Source organism: Alosa pseudoharengus, unplaced genomic scaffold, assembly GCF_046254945.1.
Source record: "Alosa pseudoharengus isolate Yale_2024_CS ecotype anadromous, Long Island Sound unplaced genomic scaffold, YU_APseudo_1.1 YU_APseudo_1.1_scf_24, whole genome shotgun sequence".
NCBI lineage: Eukaryota > Metazoa > Chordata > Actinopteri > Clupeiformes > Clupeidae > Alosa > Alosa pseudoharengus.
Window position 1 is genome coordinate 10,055,008 of NW_027468689.1, and position 20,696 is coordinate 10,075,703.

The 20,696-nt window shown below is 40.3% G+C and overlaps 1 protein-coding gene across 3 annotated transcripts; it reads right to left on the bottom strand.

Annotated features, from left to right (window-relative positions):
* Nucleotides 1-1,754: 1,754 nt before the first annotated feature.
* spina (spindlin a) lies at nucleotides 1,755-19,830 on the bottom strand. Of its 3 annotated transcripts, none has more exons than XM_076303102.1 (6): nucleotides 19,696-19,830; nucleotides 11,119-11,519; nucleotides 10,944-10,992; nucleotides 7,509-7,762; nucleotides 6,541-6,774; nucleotides 1,755-5,309 (listed from the first exon to the last, which is right to left on the bottom strand). In XM_076303102.1, exons 2-6 carry the CDS (start codon nucleotides 11,168-11,170, stop codon nucleotides 5,110-5,112), a joined length of 789 nt encoding a protein of 262 aa, XP_076159217.1. In that variant the 5' UTR covers nucleotides 11,171-11,519; nucleotides 19,696-19,830; the 3' UTR covers nucleotides 1,755-5,109. The 3 variants fall into 3 exon arrangements, with proteins under 3 accessions (XP_076159217.1, XP_076159215.1, XP_076159216.1); XM_076303100.1 differs by having other exon boundaries at nucleotides 10,944-10,995; XM_076303101.1 differs by lacking the exon at nucleotides 19,696-19,830 and adding an exon at nucleotides 18,790-19,620 and having other exon boundaries at nucleotides 10,944-10,995.
* Nucleotides 19,831-20,696: the final 866 nt, after the last annotated feature.

A 20,696-nucleotide genomic window follows, 5' to 3' on the forward strand; every position in this document is an offset into this window, starting at 1 on the left:
TGCTGAAACACAATTCTATCTCCCCAACTTTTTGTCATGAAAATGTAGAAATGCAGGGAGTTATTTATAATTTGGATGGAAATATTTCTCTTCCTTATCCCAGAACACCCCGCTTTTAAAAAGCTTGATACGCCTAACAAGTACATTTCCATTGGTGTTGTTAAATAACAGAAAATCCCATAATCAAACTCAAACTTACCTCCCCTTAAATAACTTATCCCGTGATCAGCTAGTGTTACTCTAAAATAAACAAAATACTGGACCAAGAAGAGTAGGCTGAGTGCAAGCCTATACCTTTTGACACAAACTACCTCAGGTTAAATCTGGGCATGGGCAAATGTGCAAAACCAGGGAGTGGAGGCAGAGGACAAACATGAGTCTAATGGAAGAGAGTAGGCCAAAATAAACAGCAAGGTTAATGGATGGGGGAGAACAAATGAAGTGGGACAGGTGTACAGGGCAATTATGCATTCTCAGCAGCCAGCAGCTCTGCTGTGCACATAAGGTGTCTCAGAGAGCCTACACTTACCTAGAAATACTTGGAATTGAGACTCTCACACTTTACATGGAGCCTCCAAATGGCTGTAGAAGGGACACTGAAGACATCAATGCAATCCTATGTATATATGGTGTTTTAAACACAGCAAGAATTAGTACATGAAATGTTGAATCTGCAAATGGAACCGTCACAGCTACAACTTAAAAGGTTAGGAACAGATGGTGAGGCCAGAACTTACGGAAAATACGGTGAGACAGGCATGCACATTTTGGACCATGTGAACAGTTCTCTCTGGGTCTCCTTCCCTTCTAGCCTGGAAAATCCAGACCCTGGTAATCTAGAAAGATTAAGGGTCTAGCCACAAATAATGTATTGGCCCAACTCGAGAGGAGGCACCAAGCATGCATTTGAAAATCTCACTGCACGCAATTGGATAACACTACAACCAATGTTTACTGACTGATTCCGGACTTCGACGCAATTGGATAACACTATGGCCAATGTTTACTGACTGATTCCGGACTTCCAACGTTGCAGCGCTGTCGTCATAGGTTTAGCTCGCCTCTGGCCTGCCTATATCAGATACACCGATGTGATTGGTACCCGCGATGCAAGGGGCAAAAGTAACGTGCATCATTACTCATTGCCAGAGTCTCTTGCCGACACAATTCGAATTGTGCTCTCGCGAGAACTCTGGATTTCCAGGGTACGTCCCTTCTGTGAACACAATTTAAAGGATCCCTTTCTATTGCAAGGCTAGCCTCAAGCTTAAGGGAAAGGATTCTGAATTCAAAGGATGACAATAGAAAGGCCACCATTAAGACAATCTGGTTAAGTTGTTAAAACTGTGGTTAATTACAAGTAAGAGGATTTCACAATATACTAATTAGAGTGAATTATTCCAAATACAGTCTTCCATAAAGATAAGAGGGTGTAATAATAATGTCTATACATAATCAGAGAGCACACATTGCAGAGACCAGGAGTTTCCTGAGTGCAATATTCTGTGAACGCATTCTGTAACAGTAAGACAACCTTAAAGCTAACGAGGACAGGTTCTATGTGGACGACACATTATTGGTGTTTTACAATATATAAACACACTGTACAGACATACTAATAAATAGAAGACAAAAACAACACTTTTCATACTTAGTACATCCACCAGGTAAATGACACCACCAAAACGTACCACACAGGCTTGTACACACAATATAAAGCGACAATTTATTTGCAAAAACATGAGTACACAATGTCACATAACGTTTTTATTTTTAATGTTATAAGGATAGACTTACATAATAATTATAAAAATTACTTACAGAATTAAGTAACAGTTTTTAAAATGTGTTTATACCTTTAAATGCAAATAAAATGGAGTATCTACATGTTTGAAAACAAAGACAAAAAAATGTGGTCCAATAGAAGCCATATAGCTAGTCCAAAGAGAGAAGCAACTATACATGTATCTGTGTGACCATCAAATTGCACTGTATTTTACAATGTATTCAAAGAACAGCATCTCAAAGGGACCATATTCATTATACTGTCATTTGCCTCACACAATCAGCATTGTAACTTAACTGTAAATGAACCTAGTATTCTTTTTTGTTTGTGAAAATGTACACTGTTAAATCCGATGTCATCAGGACTCAATTACATACACGCACACATGCATACACCCTTCATATATAGATCTGTATACAGTTTCATTTCCCTCTCTCTCCAAATCACATAAGGCTGTTTTCTTTTTCTTTTTTTTTTAAAGATGTTTTAATTATGGCACTGGTAAAAGATACATACATATAAATAATTTGTCTTTGTGTAGAACAGGAGCATGTGTGTAAAAGATATGATCCCTCAAATGCTGTGTAACACTGGTACTTCGTCCCCCTCTGTTGGCACTCCACATACAACACCAGTGCATTTGATTCTATAGAGCATAGTACAAAATAAAATAAAAAATACTTTGTTATTATTATTATTTTTTTTTTTCTGAGGAAATGCAAACAAATATAAAGGGAACTTCCACAATTAGCAATACAACATAAAATCTCTGATTTTAGGGAACAGGTAACTGAAATGGAGACAAAAAACACATGCATCACACTAACTTACATTTACAGGTTCTACTCATGCAAAATGAAGGGTCTAGAGTTTCATTTTTTTCGTCCTTTTTTTTTCTCAGAACTTTCCACGTCGAACCCACATCAAAACACAGTACGATACTACAGTAGGTAAATGTAAAAGGCCAGTCCATAGAAGGAGTCTTTTAGTTGTTTTTACTGAAGGTTGTCCTCTCTTTGAATAAGGACAGATGGCATCACCAGGATAGACAGATCCCTACTGACTGAAGACACTGCATGTACATAAAGCCATGACGGGTGATGACTATGCACACTGCTGCTGTCGCCATACTGAGGGCTTGGAGAGTGACCGGTGAGCTGTGACCGGCTGGATAAGCAAGGCAGCAAGGACCAGCTATGACCGCATCAGTTATCCTTTTTCAGCGCTAGGTGATTATCAGGTTGTTTTCCCAAACTTGTGTTTGATTTAGTATTTTGGTTAGACAAGCTGCCACTGTCAATCAACACCTCAGGATCAGCGACTCTCCTACATCAGAAAGCTACATCAGACTATTTTGGTTGTGGGAACTAAAACAGTAACAGATTTGCAAGTGAGAACGCCATGAATGAGCCATGAACATGTATACAAAAAAATCCACTCCCACCCCATAAGCTACAAGGCATGAACATGGTTTGTGTTTTTTCTTTCCCTCATGAGAACACAGGACACCACTGAAGCCACTTCGGAGACTTGGTTGGTGTGTTCTCGTAGTGCACAGTCACAGATAGGCGGGAGAGGCGAGGAGAAAAATGTGTGTCAGGAGCAGAATACACTTGAACACTACTCTGTGAGTGTGAGGTAATGAGTAACATCTGGGACTTATTTTTTGAGACTCTGCTGGGCAGCTAAGAAGGATTGTAACATTCCAACAGGGGGCCCTGGTCATCCGGTGCACTAACTTCTGGGAGAAAAATGGAAATGACAACAAAATAATATAAGACGAAACAAAAAACGAAGGCCTAAAAATATAGAGTTAAATAACGACTAACCATTCAATGGTTAACAATGAGGCACAAATATTTAGGCTCAAATTTAGGCTAATACAAATGTTTCTCAAACATGAACAAATTGGAAGAGCAATGTAATCTGAACACGTGCCTTTTCTAAATATCTTTAGCTGATTTGTTGAGTGCGGTCTAAGAAAATGAAATACTACACACATCTCTGCAGTCTGAATATTTTTAAGGGTATGAGTAACATTTTGAGATGATGCACACAAACCTTTTAATTTTAAAATAAAAATGGAGTAAATAAAAAAAAATACCTAGATGTAAAATATCTTTGAAAAAAGGCAAACAATGTGCAGAATAATCACTTTGTGAACTTCACAAAAAGATACAAATAATCATTGTGCTACTTATGATTGTTACTCTTCTTAAATATTTCATAATCACAAATGAAATGGTTAAGGGACTTTCAAAGACATACAAAACTTCAGTCAATTAAAACAAGAAACAAATCCAATCAATTTTGTTCATTTAAAAAATAATTCAAAGTGACCAAATCTGATTAAATCACAAAGAGGAACAATAACACAGAATGTTCAAGTGCTCCAATTCTCTCTTACAGAGATAATCTGAAAATTAGTGCTTAAGACAAAACTGTAATAAAACAAACTGCATCAGCATAGAGTTGTAGGTCTGCAACATTGAGTATGCTGTTTATCAAGACGTTTTTGAACAGATACAGAACCAAGTAAACAAAACAAAAATCAGAATAAGACAGACCTGTGCTGGGATTTGCACACTGCATACATTAAGTTCCGAAAAGAAAAGAAAGAAACAAATAAACAAACAAACAAACGACGATAAATAACCGCGTTTTCAAACGACGATAAATAACCGCGTTTTCAAACGACGATAAATAACCGCGTTTTCAAACGACGATAAATAACCGTGTTTTCAAATCTCTGATAAAGTGTGACTGGGTGATGCAGATCAGAACACCATAGAAACTGAACAGGTGTGTGAGGCCGCTCTCCTACCGACAGTCGCTGGAGTCATTGGCCACATTTAACCCAATGAGAATCAATGACCAGAGCTGACAAAAAATGCAGAGTGCAAGGTCCCATCAGGCATTAGATCTCTCTCTCTCTCTTCACTGTTTAAGTCAGGATGATGGTACATCTTGAAAGATCTTCTTATGGTTTGTCAAGGTCAGACGGCCTTAAGAGAACTTGGTTCCTTCACCTAATTCTTCTTGTGTGACAGCTGAGCGTCGTGCTACACAGAGCTTCCTCTCGTGCTTTCGCTCCCAAAACAATCAGACGTTCAACTAGTGGCAATCTAAAGGCTCCAGTGAAATGTCCCATCTCGTCTCAGTTAAAGATGTCACAATGAAACGCTTGAGAAAAAAGTTTGGCAAAACTCAATGGATTATGTTTTTCTTTTTTCGTTTCTCTGACAGATCCTCTCCTCCAACTCCACACGTAACTGCAACCAACCTCCTCCCAAAAGCCTGCTCCTACTCAATCCACTGGGAGCCTAGGAGGTTTTTACAAGGTCGTAAACGTAGATGTGAAAGTCGTCATCGAACTTGATGAAATAGACAGAGGGCTTGGCTTCAACCTGGTGGATGACCATACCAGTCCGTTTGGAGCCGTCCTCTTTGGCGTATTCCACCTGTTTGCCCACCAGGCTGTCCACCACCTCGCCGGGCTCCCTCTCTGCCGGTGGGGAGTCATCTGAGGGGAAATAACAAACATCGAGACTGTTTGACCCCTATAACAAAGTAATAGCCTAACAAACAAAGACCAAGACCGTTTAAATCCCCTCAACATGACCAGCTCTGGGCCAGGATTTAAAGCAACACCAAAGAACATTTCCTCTGTCGCCCGCACGCTATTTGTTTATCCAGCAACGGCTTTTCAAATAACGATGTCCACAGACAAGGTAGAATATGTTGCATGATTTTATGAAACCCACGATGTATTGCGTCAACAGATGCAAGTCAAATTTGTAGTTTCTTATGTGTCATTCCATCAAACCACATATCCGCTACCCAATCTGGCAAAATTACATAGTGGGGTTATAGCCAATAGAGGCCCGTGAAGCGAATGCAGAAGTACCGTTCACCCTGTTACAAGTTGATGAACCACTGAAACGATTTTGGAAACATTATTTTAAGGTACAAAAAACTCTTTGGTGTTGCTTTTTTATTTATTTATGCTAAATATATGCTGTAATGAAATGATGAATGTTTGTGGGGTATTGCTCTGGAGCTGTAGGTATGGCATATGTGGAAACTAAAGCATTCCACTTCGCTTTCGACAAATGAACAGATAAGATAACAGCCTGATACAGTGTATACTAGAGAAAACACATTAGAGCATCTTGCACAATGTCTCTGTAGGTAGGCAAGTCAAATGAAATTGGATACACTGAACATTAGGCTGTAGATACACCCACACCTAACAACTGTATCAAGGTATGATATTCATAGTTTGTTGCCAAGCATCAGAATTACTGGTACTTTAAATGAAACAGAAAGCTTTAAGTGTGTCCCATCACCTCAAAGACACATCTGACTCTGTTCTTCGGGCAGTTAAATGTGTATTTTTAACTTTGTAACAGTCTAGTTCAGATTTGTCAAATAAAATGTCTGCATAACACTACTAATAGTCCTCAGGAATGCAGGGCTAAAATAGACCAATAAGGCCTGTTTTTCACTGTGAGACACATCTGGATTAAAAAGACAAAAAAAAAAAAAAAAAAAAAAACATGCTCTGCTAATGTAAAAGCCTGTCTTTCACTGCAAGGCACATCTGGATTAAAAAAATCTAACAAACATGCACTGCCAAAGTAAAAATGTATTTCCACTGTAATTCCACCTCTGTAGCAAAACTCAAGATCACATTCCAAAACCATCCACCTTGAAGCGCTGCATCATCATTGGGAAATTCAGCATTAACCTACTTGAGTCAGGCATGATGCGTAGGTCTCCATCCTTGTAGTCATCTAGGAGCTGATACATGTAGAGAACTGGGTCCTTCTCGTAGGTAATATAGAACCAAGTGTTCATAATGGGCGCTCGGGCTAGGACCATACCCCGCCACTCATCCTTAGAACCATCCTCCGTCTCAAACATGTGTTCCACTGCCTTCCCGATCATGGTGTCTGCCAAGTGCGCATCGCTAATGCGCGAGGATGCTATTAGATGCCAAAAGCCATATGAAAGGAAAAAAAAGACAGGAAATATGAAATGAACTCATTTGTATGAAGAGACAAAAAATATTCTATTCATTATAACTATGTAAACTGTTAAATTCAAAAGGTACATAATTTCTCACTGTGAAATGTATTATTATATATTCTTGCATACTAGGAGTCCAATATTTGCATCTATGAAGCAATAATACACTTCTGCCCTATGATATACCATAGCTAGGTTTGCATTTGAGGTGCATGCTTTACATTAAACCAGTGATACCTACCACTCTAGTATATTCCAGCTATACCCATGACACCAACATGTTTTGAGCAATTATGGCTGAGTCATCCCTCTGTCTTCTTGGATGTTAATGCACCACATCATTAGTTTTCTTTCCTAATTACATGGCCTGCAGCTAGCCTAGGACAAGGGCTTTATGCACTAAATGCTGCAAGTATGAATTTGAACAAACATTACAAAAATAGCTATAAAATTTAATTCGGACCCTGCCTTTTGAGTTTAATATGCTAAGCTATTGGCCCCAGCTGCGGCGCAACTGGCTGGGGCACCTGCACCGTGTGCCGGCGACCCGGGTTCGATTCCCGCCCCGTGGTCCTTTCCGGATCCCACCCCTGCTCTCTCTCCCATTCGCTTCCTGTCACTCTCCACTGTCCTATCGTTAAAGGCATAAGAAGCCCCCAAAAAATGCTCAGCTACTGGAGAGCTAACTCACCGAGCCGGTCAGGCAGCACCTCGAGACCCTGGACCCGCTCGTCCTTGTGCAGCTCCAGCCCGTAGACGCAGTCAAAGCCGTCGTATTTGATCAGGTAGAGCGAGGGGTTAACGGGCACCTGGTCCAGCACAGTACCCTTCCATTGCGAGGCTGCGCCACTCCCCTCCTTCCAGATGTGTTGTATACGGCAGCCCACAATGTTTCGCCGCGGCTGTGACACAGGCTTGTTAGGCCCCAGGTTGGCCTTGTGTTTTCTGTGAACAGATGTCAAAAGTACAACATACCTGTTTTGAGTGGACTTTAGACCCAAGGTCAGCCTTATCCTCTATTTCTGACTGTCTTGTTTTCAAAGACTGCTCCTTCTGCACTATCAGTGCTTGTGTTGTGTCAGCTAAAATGCAAACAGTGGTCCAGTGCTTATTGAAAACAGCAGAGCAATAACAACAGCTGAGCTCTGAACAGAACGATCTTGAATCAACTTTTCTTAGGGTCTTTGTTTAAGTCGCGCCCCCCCCCAATTGGTCACAGAAATGATGTGTATCTACAATGCTTGTGGTACTTATTATAAAGCCACCAAGGCAACCGTTTGGTAGAGCACACTTTAAGACACCATATCTTACCAAAACATCCAACTGTTTTGAGTTTAAACATATGGAGCCATATCTACCACTTGAGTACTACATGTTAAGCACAAAATATTTGCTCAGTACCTCTGTAATGTCGAAGGCCACACCTTCTTATCATACGCGATTTAAGAAATTAATTCACGCGATTTCGGTCACATCTACCCATAGACAGTAAAAGAAATGGACGAACAGACTCGTTCTCAATGGGAGGGCACTGAGTCAAATTGAACGATTTTGAGTCCCCCCTGTACTGCGCACTCGCACTTAACTTTGTGACGTTAGCCATCGAACTGAATCTTGTAACTCATATGATAGATACACAGAAATTCTTCTCACACTTCCTTCGCCTTCAAAGTCATCAAAGTTAAACATTTATTTATGTATTATTATTAATATCATCCTCACAAGTGATATCAAGTCGTGTTAATGTTGAAACTACCACACACAATCATCTTCAAAAACAGTCATGGTAAAACAAAACAAAAAAGTTATAGCCTTGAAGGTAATATTCTTTCCACTTTTCTGACCTACGGTCAATCACACCCTCCTCATTAGTATGCTGCCCAAGCATAATACATTGGGTATTGGTAAACAGTGTATATGGTTAATACCGTTTTGGGCCATCATGTCATGAGGAGGGTGACATATGTCAAAACCCATGTCAGTTCACATCTTGAGGGTATATGCTTTCAGACAATGTATGGTTTAGGTGGTTTAATTCGTTTTTCCTCCATGGTACAGCCCAAAATGTATCAGCCATATGCTTAATTTACCAATACCCAATGTGTAATGCATTGGCAGCATACTAATGAGGAGGGTGGGACATGTCTCATGTCAGGTTAGATCACGTCCTGAGGGTCTAAGCTTTCAGAAAATATATGGTGTATATAGTTGAACCAGTTTTTCCTAAATGGCACAGACCCAAATGTATCAGCCATATACCCGATTTACCAATACCCAATGTGTTATACATGGGCTGCATACTAATGAGGAGGGTGGGACATGTCTCATATCATGTTAGACCACATCCTGAGGGTCTAAGCTTTCAGAAAATATATGGTTTATATAGTTGAATCAGTTTTCTCTTCATGGTACAGACCAAAATGTATTATGTGTACACGTTCTTCACCTAAGTCCATAGAATCCCATTCATTTCAATGGTAAATTTACTTAAGTAGTCTGCAGGTACAGGAATGAGTTTATTTCTTGTTAACATGATTTCTCTTAAACTCTGGGACCAGGGCTACAAGATAATACCACTTTTTTGGGGATAAACTGTTTTCTTTCAGTAAAACACAATAATCTCATGCCAAAGTCAGATAACTAACTTTTACCATTAACAGGCACTTCAACCGTTTGGTAGAGGTTCATAGAAATTGAATGGGAGGGTCCTTTGAAAAAAAAAAAAAAAAATCACAGATTTTTCATACTACAGCCTAATAGAGCAAGATAAAACAAAAAAATATTTTTTTCATTCCTTTTATCATGGTGTGCCAGTTAAAGGGTTAATCAACCGAGCCCTCCAGTGCACATGGGTTTGACAGTCTACAATTGTATAGATAATGATTCTTATTGATAATGCTTACAGGCTTGGTTTATCAATGGCCATATTGGATCTTGCTAGTGGAAGAGGGAGGTGTGGTGGACAAGGTCATTAAAGGAGAAATCCAGCGATTTCTTGAGAAATGGAGCTCTATGTGAAAAATAGCTGGATTTCTCCTTTAAGGCTAGTATCAATCTGAAGACCAATTCACAAAATTGCCAATTCTTCTCAGCAAATACAGGTTAAGGTTAAAGATACAGGATAAGGTTAAAAATACAGGATACGGTTAAAATTCTAAAAGTTGTACATAATGATTCCTAACATTATCCGTTTTGGATTGTATCCAAAATACAAATGAAATCGCAAATCTATCTATAATGCATCATCAGTATTTCCCAAAGAATTGAATTCCATTTGTGGTGGTTGGTTTGCAGAATTAACTTGAATGCAACAGTTTTGCACAAATTAGCACAGAGTGGTTATGATACTAACCAGATTTAAGCAGAATTTGGTACAACCTGGAAAATCATTGTGTGGTGGTCAATGTTGATATTGTGGTAGGCCCCACAAATAAGTCAATGTATGGGAAACACTGATCATTAAATGTGGACCAACAAAAAGAAAAGTAAAAGAAACATAACAATCACCATGGCTTACACCAGTGATCTGCAAGATATCTATAGGTTTGATAATGTATACTGGCAAATGATCATCACACCCTTTAATAAACTTAGCCATCACACTATGGGTCTGTCTGAAGCTGCCAGCTGCCTCACTGCCTTCAACGGTCTAATCCTCTAACGAGTCACTTGTCGTAGCAGGCATTAAGGTACCAGTTATGACCTTTGCTTCAGACAGCCTAGCATGATAGCAACACAGAACGCCGTTGCCAAGATACCGACAGGTTAGTGGGAGTTAAGGCAGAGACGTTCTAAAGAATCTTTCATTGGCGGCATGAAGTAAACATGCAATGCTGCCTTGGCAAAACGAAGGCATCATAGATTTTTGGTGATTCAGAAATGACCTTCAATAGCAAGACCTCTGGACTTGCACAGCAAATTCAAATTTGCTCAGTTTCCTCTGGGTTCAATCAGGCTGTGACTCCCTTGTCAGTCTTGTAAAGATGTCATGAGGATGATAATTAACAGTTCAAGCACTCTCCATGACTTCTATTTAATTTCACAAACTTGCAAATTCTTGACTGTTTTCAAGATTTGTGAAATCCCTGGGTATTAGCCACAATTGAATGAGGAGCAACAGACTTACTTGTGAGAGTTCTTTTTCTTCATCATATTTGCAGACACACCTGCATGCCCTACTGAAGCACAGTCGAAAAATAGGAACAGAACAGAAATTAAATATCATACAAAACACCCTTTGCGAAAACACAGAACTGCACAAATTGACTAAAATCTGTTTTGGTAGCACCCATATGCATTACCTGCATCAGCTCGTGATCTCTGTCCCGCGCTCTTCCCGAATGGGGTCTTCATTCATCTGGGTGTGTTGTGCAGCCAGGCTGCCAGACTAGGGTGAAAAAGTCACTAATACTCCTTTTGGTAAAGCACGCTGCTTTACTGGGGCAATCTCCGGCGCAAAACTCCAGAATTGCACAGCAATGGAGGTGTACCCACAACTGGTGTGCAGTCCCACAAAGCAAGCGAGCCACCCGGGGAGTTGGAACGTGGGGGTAATTAGGGGTAGCCAGTGGGAAACGAGAGGCTGCTTCCTTCTCCGTCAGGAACTGGGGTTTTGGGCAGGAGGGCTCACACTGCCGCCCCACCCCTCTAGCACAGCAGTGCGAAGAACGCTCAACAGGGCTTTGGGTACGGCACCTAAAACCTGACAGAAGCACATAACAGAAATACATTATAGCTCTACCAGAAAAGGACATTGATATCATAATAGCTCATGCTTAAATGCTTTGATATCTCTTTATAAGGATCTTTACACACAAACATATCCATACAAAGCACACATATATGCACGCACAGACTGACACACACATACACCAAATCCTCAAGCGCCTTTGCGTATGTAAGCTTTTGAAAAATAAATAACTTGCAATAACTTCTGGAAATGGATTCCATGGCAACAGTCCACCAAGTTAGTTTGTTGCGTGTGTGTGTGTTAAAGAGAGTGCGAGAGCAAGACGCAGAGAAAAATGTTTATGAAAAGCTGAACTTGGAGTGACTTGTGACCCAACTTTAGCCAACTTTAAAACATTACACCACTAATTAGGCTAGTAGAGCATACAAAAACAAGCAAAACATTTTCCCAAGATGTTCTGCACATCATGCACAAGCAGTTGATGCTCATGTGAAGTCCTTGATAGTTTACAATGGTATACAAAACAAAACAAAACAGGGAAATAATGTTTAAATCAGACTGTCCTTCTGTGAGAGAAAAGCTTTTTTCCCTTTCAATAAATTAGTTCTCTTCATGTAGAAATGTCTCATGCCATGAATGAACAAACTGATCCTGACCAGGGTTAAAGGAAAACATCCTAAACCACTTAGTATCACTAGTACCACTAAGAGGCTAATAATCCCCATGCACTTATTCAGGGTGCGATTTGTAGGGGGGGATGGTGAGGATTTCCCCACCTCTGGTTTTCCTATCCCTACCTCTGCTAAATTATTTTTATCGTCGGGGGGGACAACAATTATCCCCCTCTGCCCCTAATATTGATTAATGCTACTTCATATAAGTAAAGCGCTGCAACGTGAGAACAGTCTAGTAGGCTAGCCTACATAATAATCTGACATCAGAAACGCACCGTCACCGTCAGCACTGATGCTGCTGACACAGTGGCTGCGTGATAACTTAATTTGGCCTTGATCGTGCAGGACATTTCAGAATGTCGAGTGTGTAATCCATCATAAACGGCTAGGTTCAATGGAAAAGTTAGCTGGACAAATGAAAGAAAACGAGAAGGATTCAGTGAAGCATAATAATGTTTTAGAACCTTCAAAATTAGAAAACTGATGCTGGAGGACAACTGCACGTAGAGTAGAACGTAGGCCTATTGTCCGAAGGAACTTACATTAAATGAGGAGATATTTGCTGAATGTCACAAAAAGTGTTACAGAAATTGCTTGGCATCGCTTATTCAATGGCTCTCTACCGAAACACCTGTAGTTTGCGGAGGACGAACGAGAAGCTCTCGTTTGATAAATCAGCCAGTAGTAGACAAATAACTTTTAGAAATAATCTGTACTGCAAAACGAATGTTGGTGGGTATTTAAACTATCTAGCGGGTGTTTTAACAGCTGCAAGAAATAGAAGCTTCATGGTCTTTATGTTCTGGTTCGTAAATTACTTTCATAAAACTTCAAGTTGCCCTATAACTTTACTCTCCAAACTCTTCACTGCACTGTAGGCAATTAACTGACAGTATGATAGGCTATTTATTTTCTGTAGGCTACAATAAACACATTTATTTTTTCAACTTTTGCAATATTACGCACTTGGCTACTGAACGCAAATCAGCAGGAGAGAGAATGCACGTAGCCTGCGCAGCGTGTAGCGCAATGTGTAGGCTATTTGGTTACCAACTAACACTGTTAGCCAATTCACTAACTTAAGACTTCAGTGCCATCATATACAACGTTTTTTTACACAACAAATACAGAAAGGATGGAGGCAGCAAAAGTAGAGAAGTCATTTCAGATGGGGCAAGAACAAGGTGAATTTGTATGCTTGTCAAAACGTAGTCCTACCCTGCATTAGAGGAGCTGATCATCATACCAAGCACAATCGCTGTTTAGTCATACACCACGGTAAACTAAAACTAAAATGTTACAAAGGTGGCAAAAAAAATATAGGGTATTATTAGCAATGACATTACTAGACTATGAATCGTTCGTTCATTTTTTTTTGGGTGTGTGTGTGTGGGGGGGGGGGTTTACAAACTTAGTCAAAATCATCCCCCCTCTGGTTTTTACACAAATCGCACCCTGCACTTATTGATTCCAGTAGCATTTTGTGTTTGATGGCTCAGTTCTGTTTACATTCATCAACCCTGAAGTTACGAGAAGTGTTCAGAGCTGTTATATATATATAAATAAAATGGTCTTACAAATCCTAAACACCCCTGCCCATGCCTCAATTCCTTTAAGCCTTGTGTACTGTAGCGTACCTATAATTAATTAATAAATTCTGTGTCTTGCATGTCCTGACTGCAGTTTGGACCACACTGCTAAATTGCGTGTTTGGGGAAAATGCTTTTCCATTTGCCTTATGTTGATGATAACAAAATCAGACAACCATAGTTTAAGCCTATCTGAGATACTGAAAGGCTAGGCGTTGAAGAGTTTCAGGATAGTGGTGTGGAGCTTTAACCTGACCCTAGCCAGATGAATTTCGCTCCGCCTAGCTCCACTCATCCATCTGGAACCGATCCATTGAAGTGTTGCTTCAGAAGGCTGGACCTAATCAAAAAATGCTTGCATATGATTGAATAAGCCACTTGTCCGTCATCTATTGACGTGCTACTTCAACCACTCTCATCGAAGCCAACCCGTGACGCTGATAACAGTCTCACAGTCGCTTCTACGCTATGTCACATCTATGAAACTCCCGCCCTGCGTCCTGATTGGCTAAACCATAAAGTTGGTTGGAGAAATCACTCTCAATGGAAGAGGTTCCAGATGGATGTGAGTGAAGCTAGGCGGAGCTAAGCGGAACGACATTCATCTGGCTAGGGCCAGGTTAGTGGAGCTTTGCTTCAATTGCCATTTTGAAATATAAAGGTTATCACAGCATTTGTGACTGTATACCAAGTATTCCTTGTTTTGTTTTCTACAGCATGCTCCCTCTGTCTGCTACGTCACTTGGAAATCCGATCTGAGGGCAGGTCTCAACATTACATTACATTATTCATTAAGCTGATCCATAATACATCGGCTGAAGCTAGATGTTCTAAAGGCAACAGCACAAAAAGATCTGCCAATCAAAGTGACTACTCACATATGACGTCATGTCACCCATTCAGGTACAGCGGGGCGGTAAACATAAAAGGCGCCTCCTTTAAAAAGGTTGCACAAGCAGGATTTCATATTTCTTCTGTCAAAAACACATTCTCGGTTTTTTTTTAGAGCCGAGCTGAATTTTGCCTTCAGACAAACTTAAATTTCAGAAGATAAAAGACGAGACTTAAGAGTATCCTGACAGGGTACAATGCTGAGGAGTCAGAATAATTCCACATCCAGAATCATGGATTGTCAAGAGAACATCCATTAACAATCTCCTCTTCACATTTCCATTTCTCAGGCAAACAGTGAGCCTAAAATCCTCCCGCTGGTTCCTTCTTGCTCAACACAATGATGCTAAACACTCCAGATGGGTCATCAAACAAAGGTACACAATGTAGAATTTAACTTTTCTAGGATTTACTAAAGTGCAAAATTGAAGATGATATTCTCTAATGTGTGACCTTTGTTTTATGAGATTACCTAGCATAAGTTGCTACAGCCAGCAGCTAATGTAGCCAGGCAGCTACAGCGCTACACTCTGTGGGCATGTAAATGGGAGCTCACAGACATGACCCCGTGTAGTGCTGTAGCTGCCTTGCTGACCACGAAAAACACAGATTTATGTGAAAACTCGCTGGATTTCTCCTTTAAGTTGGGCCACTTCTAATTGGTGAGCACGTCTAGTGCATGAAAAGTACAGCATTACTGTTAAGTGATAGATCTCATCATATCAATCATAGATCTCACAAGATTAACCATTGGGATTGAGCAGCAAGCTGCACTATTAATTGCAGGCTTTGCAATTAGCTAATTACATGAGTTCAAATTGCGATTTCTATTAAAAATTGATTATTTGTGCATCCCTATTGTCCAGACATCCCTCTCTGACAGTTTCTTGGTGTTTTAAGCCCCCAACGTTGTCTTCAAGGCAGCGCTGCCTGAAAGGCGCTAGGGTTAGGCATGGGTTAAGGTTAGGGTTAGGTGCCTTTAAGTCGACTGTGGCAGCGCTGCCTGGAAGATGACATTGGGGGCTTAAAACACCATCAAGCTCTCTGACATGATGTCACTGATGAGGTGCGGCCATTCATCACAGAGAAGGACTGCATGGAACTCCTCTGACCGGTAGAAGAGCAGAGGTGAAATATATTCCTCAGTGGGGTGACTATGAGAATGTGTGAACATGATTAAGTGCTCAGTCAATTGTGGAGAAAAGACTTGTAAAAGGGCCATGGAGACAGTAGACTGAAGTGACCACAAGGCCCCAATGAATCTTCATAATGGGGGGGGGGGGGGGGGGGTAGCTAGCCCTTGATGATGAAGCATGCTGTTGTATCACAAGGTCTACTTGATAACAAAAGATAGCGATTCACCATTGCGTTTGGTGCTTTTCAGCAGCAAATAATCCCCCGTTTACCATACTCTCTGACAAAGATCCATCATTCAAAGAACTCTATTAACAGAATGCAATAAGAGTGGATAGGATACACCCACAATCAATACCAAGCAGCCTATTAAAATACAGAACGAAGTGAAAGTCTAGTATTACATGTAGAGTAATTTATCTCCATGTGCCCTAATTCAAAACAGACTAAGCTACATTTTACCTTACATATTTTATTTCGTTCATGACTGTTAACCCACATTAAATCTGTCCAGTGGAACCCGTGCTCAGGAAGAGTGTGTGTAGAGTGGACAAAAAGAGAAGTTAGCCTACATGTCACCATTAAAAACTGCATTTCTTCAGTATCATCACTGACAACCTTCCTTTCAGCAATGTCAAAGTTACATTATATAAACACAGAGCTAAACTGATTTAAGCCGTAGGTGACTAACAGAAAGAAACACAGTACTGACACCAGCACCTACTGTACATACATTTCTAGAGATTATGTATTTCCCAAAAGAGGCATAGGAAAAGGCAATAAAAAACAACAAAGGGCTGTATTTGGCTGTGTGCCTAGTCTGCAAACAGGTCCAGAATCCTGCCGATCATGCAAGAACCAGTGCCACTGATACACATTCTGTTCACTTGAAGCTTAAGATTTTGGTGGATTCTGTGTCCTTTCCTCTATTCTGTTCCCTTGACAACAACGGGAGGTCAAAAGAATTGATGGCCTAACCTCAGCAGAAAGAGATGCTTAAATCACTTGGTTGCATTCCACTATGGACTTACTTCTATGCTCATTAACAAGTCAAGAGACCGGTCCTGAGGTCATACCATTCTCTTCTGGAAGATGGGACTTTACACAGGAAGTTGAAACAGAAACTAATTACTCACACCAGTGGTGTTGAGAAGAGGTTAAAAGAGCTTTTTTTAACCCAATGGTGGTTTTAGCCTGCATGTATTTTTATTCCTGTTCTATATACTCTTACAAATGTGGGTTTCAGTTCAGATATTCTGCACTCAAATGTTTAGCCAAAAGATTTGTACAAAAGGGGCATTTTCCCATAGGCAGTGAAGCTAAGCTTGCAATCCTTTTGACAGCTGAAATACCTTACAGACAACCTTTCCATACCCAATGGAAATGCTTAAAGAGGCTAGGCCTATATGTAAGCCTGACTAGAATGTTGGCTAGCGATTCAACCCTCCCATTGTGCCCTTCGCAGAAGTAAATACAAAGTTTGGTCAAGGTGGTGGAAGCTCACCGAGCTTAACAGTTAATGTTAACAGATGGGCTTAAAACTGAGCTCCTTGTTGATATTAAATACAAGATAGCCATGCTTACTTGGGTCTGTTCATAAATCCAATCCAGCACTCTTAAAATGGATTGAGGCTCTGTAATAAAGAGTGGTGTTTTCTATATCTCTACGAATTGACAAACAATCATTCAATTCAACTATAATATTTCAGTAAGTAAAACACATTTGTGATAGAGTGAGCTATGCCAGTGATCCTGCTTTGCTGTTTTTGCTACAGTGACTGACCTTTTGAGGTATAATATAGTACCATGACAGAACTGGCCAGGGCTAGCGTGCTAACTTTAGTACATGTCTCAGTCAACAGAGAGCATAAGTGTTTGTGTCAACATGGCTATTTCTACACCTTTCTACACATTCCAACTATACAGCACCTTTAAACATCAATCCACTAATCTAAATAGTTGACCCCCGACATGAAAAACGAGCAACTATGACCATTTGGAATAAACACATGTCTAAACGTGTTCAAAGTCACAGCATAGCTTGCTGAGCATCAGCGTGACTAAAGACACTGACTTAATACAGTAGAATACCCATTGCAGTTCAACCCCCGAATCTCTGAAAGCTGCAGTTAATTTCACTGTTCTTAATATAATTCTGCAAATCCTTTCAAAGCAATTTTAGGCCACCCTACACAACAAGCTGCTCGCTTACAGATGGCATAGTCTGTTTTCAAAGAAGAAAAACTATTTCGTTTTGGATGTGTGTGTTTACAATATGCTGAAATGCAGAGAGGACAGTTCCAGAATGTCTCATGTATGTATATCCAAAGCTAAATTTTGCAAATGATGCAATCAAGTTCTAAAGATATTTTTCTTCAAATGATAATTACAATACACAAACACTGTGCTTCTTATACCATACGTCAAAAAACGCAAAAGTAAAAAAGAAACGATAATTAGAATGTTTCATTTGAAGACTATCAGCCGAACAACTGAACTCTTGCTGCTTTATAACTTCGTAAACAATTAAAATTCCATAAAATGTCACTGTCGTTGCTACACGTTCATCACTCAAAAAATCGTTTTCTGTTCATCATTAGTCAAAACCAATGGTTACAATCTCAACACAGGTGTTTAAGAAGATGGCAACGAGGTCATCATTTGATACGAAAGACAAAACAATATAATGTCACCCTATTTCTCCACAGTAGTCTATCCCTAGTGTGGATAAGCTGGCATGTGATCAATTAACGTTAGTCCTGCGGTGGCGGCTCCTGAAAATGTGCCACAGACTGTCATGACATACAAATGAAGTGACTGGCGCGGTACCACCGCCCCCTCCAAACAAAACATGCTAACGGTCAGACAATCGTTTGTCTATAGCAACTCATTTCAACAAGGTAGTCCTAGACATAACTTAACAAGATGCCATTTGACCTTAGTGAGAAATGTCAAGGTACCAAGATAAGTCATGCAGCGGACAGAGGTGCTCACCTTAAATTTCAAATTGGCGAGGACAATCAACAATGCAGTACCTAAGATCAGTTGGCCGGATTTTGTTTCAGCCTACATTATTGACCTAGCTAGCATATCGCTAAAGCCCTTCATGAAAAAGCCACAAGAATTTGAAAGAAAAGGTTGGCCTGCCATTGTTGTAATTGCATTCAGAACTGGTCAAATAACTGCATTGATATATGTGTTACTGGGGGATAGATAAAAATGACATTACCTTTAAAATTATGTTGACAGATAAAACTTATAGGATAGCTGACATTCTGTCGTCAGGAATAATGCTCACGCTGACTATTAGTATTCTTTGATTAAAGTAACATCAACATTAGCAAGCTAACTATAAACGGTATAAATTGGCAAATCTTAAATGTTATTTGGCTGGCTAAATCTAACGTTACAAAAGCATATCGGAAAGACAGCAAGAACGGCTGACCTAATTGTTTACATATCGAATCATTACCTCTAAGATAATGCTATATGCAGTGCTTCAGGATGAAAACAATGCCTTGCTAGCAAGCTGGCCACCTTACAGAATTTGATGCAATGCAAGATAAATACCGTCTGCATTAGCTTGCTAGCTAGCATAGCAACCTGCACGGTACATTAGCTACGCTGGCAGCAGCGGCAATGTCAGCCATGTTGCTTCACTATTATTTACAATCCCCGCAGCATAGGAGAGAGCAGTGAAACCGTGCAGCCGAACAAAGGAGGGACTGTACTCAGTCTGACAAGAAACACATTTTCAAATGAAAACAAAATGCCTGAAATCTGTCTCCTTTCGCCTCGCTTTGATGGACAGCCGCGCGCGTACTTTCTCCCACAACTCATGTGTCTCATGCTTCCTCAGGTAGACTGCATCTGGAATGTTTGGCGGTTTTGGTTGCTTACCCGCTTAATTGTTAAATTACAGCAGGCTAAGGAGAATATTTCACCTCCCGCTTTCCTCAGCAGCCCCAAGCAGCCTCCGTTTGATAGGCGCAGGCAACCCCGATTCTACGGCTGAGCCTTCCCCTCCCCTTCCTTCTGCTAAAAAGTGCTCCTCATCTAAAAGACGGGAAGCGCTATAAATACAGTCTTCCTGCAATATAGTGAGTCGCTGTGCACGGTTGTGCATCCCCCATCTTTTCTTCTCTTAACAGGACTGGAAAGAACAGGTTTGCGCTTGCGCAGGCACTGCGACAGGACTTGAGGGGGCCCTCCCAAAAATTCCACTACATTTGTTATGGCCTAGGTTATTTAAAAATTGTCAAAAGCCTTATGTTTTTCTAGGCTGTTTTCGAACACCTGGTTAGGTAATTATTGCTCTGCCATTTTTTAGCCTAAATGATGTAGCCAAACCTAATTATGTTTTGGCCTATGCAATGTCCAACAAAAATAGACTGGGCCTAGTTAATGAATACTTCATCATTTTCTAACAGATGAACTTGAAACTAGATACACAAAACATTGGTTATATTCTATCTTGGAGAATTGGGCCTACCTGGGTTGTTAAAACATTCTCATAGGCCTACAGAGTCTGCATAATTGATAAACAATAGATAACTATTAGCCCACTGCTTATATCAGGCTTATAACATCCATTGACACCACACAAATACTGACAGTCAGATCCATATCCTTGTAGAATATGTGGGCTATAGCTGGGAACTGTCACATACAGTATCTCACAAAAGTGAGTACACCCCTTATATCTTTGTAAATATTTTATTATATCTTTTCATCGGACCACACTGAAGAAATTACACTTTGCTACAATGTAGTCAGTGTACAGCTTGTGTAACAACATTTACTATCCCCTCAAAATAAGTCAACACACAGCCATTACTGTCTGCTGGCAACAGAAATGAGTACAGTGAAAATGTCCAAATTAGGTCCAATTAGCCATTTCC

Bases quoted from the DNA above. Each gene is read 5' to 3' on its own strand.
- spina (XM_076303100.1), bottom strand. From the start codon at position 11,170: ATGAAGACCCCATTCGGGAAGAGCGCGGGACAGAGATCACGAGCTGAT. The intron at 10,996-11,118 runs GTAATGCATATG...ACTGTGCTTCAG, and splicing joins GAGATCACGAGCTGATGCAG to TAGGGCATGCAGGTGTGTCT. The intron at 7,763-10,943 runs GTAAGTCTGTTG...ATCTGTTCACAG, and splicing joins AAGAAAAAGAACTCTCACAA to AAAACACAAGGCCAACCTGG.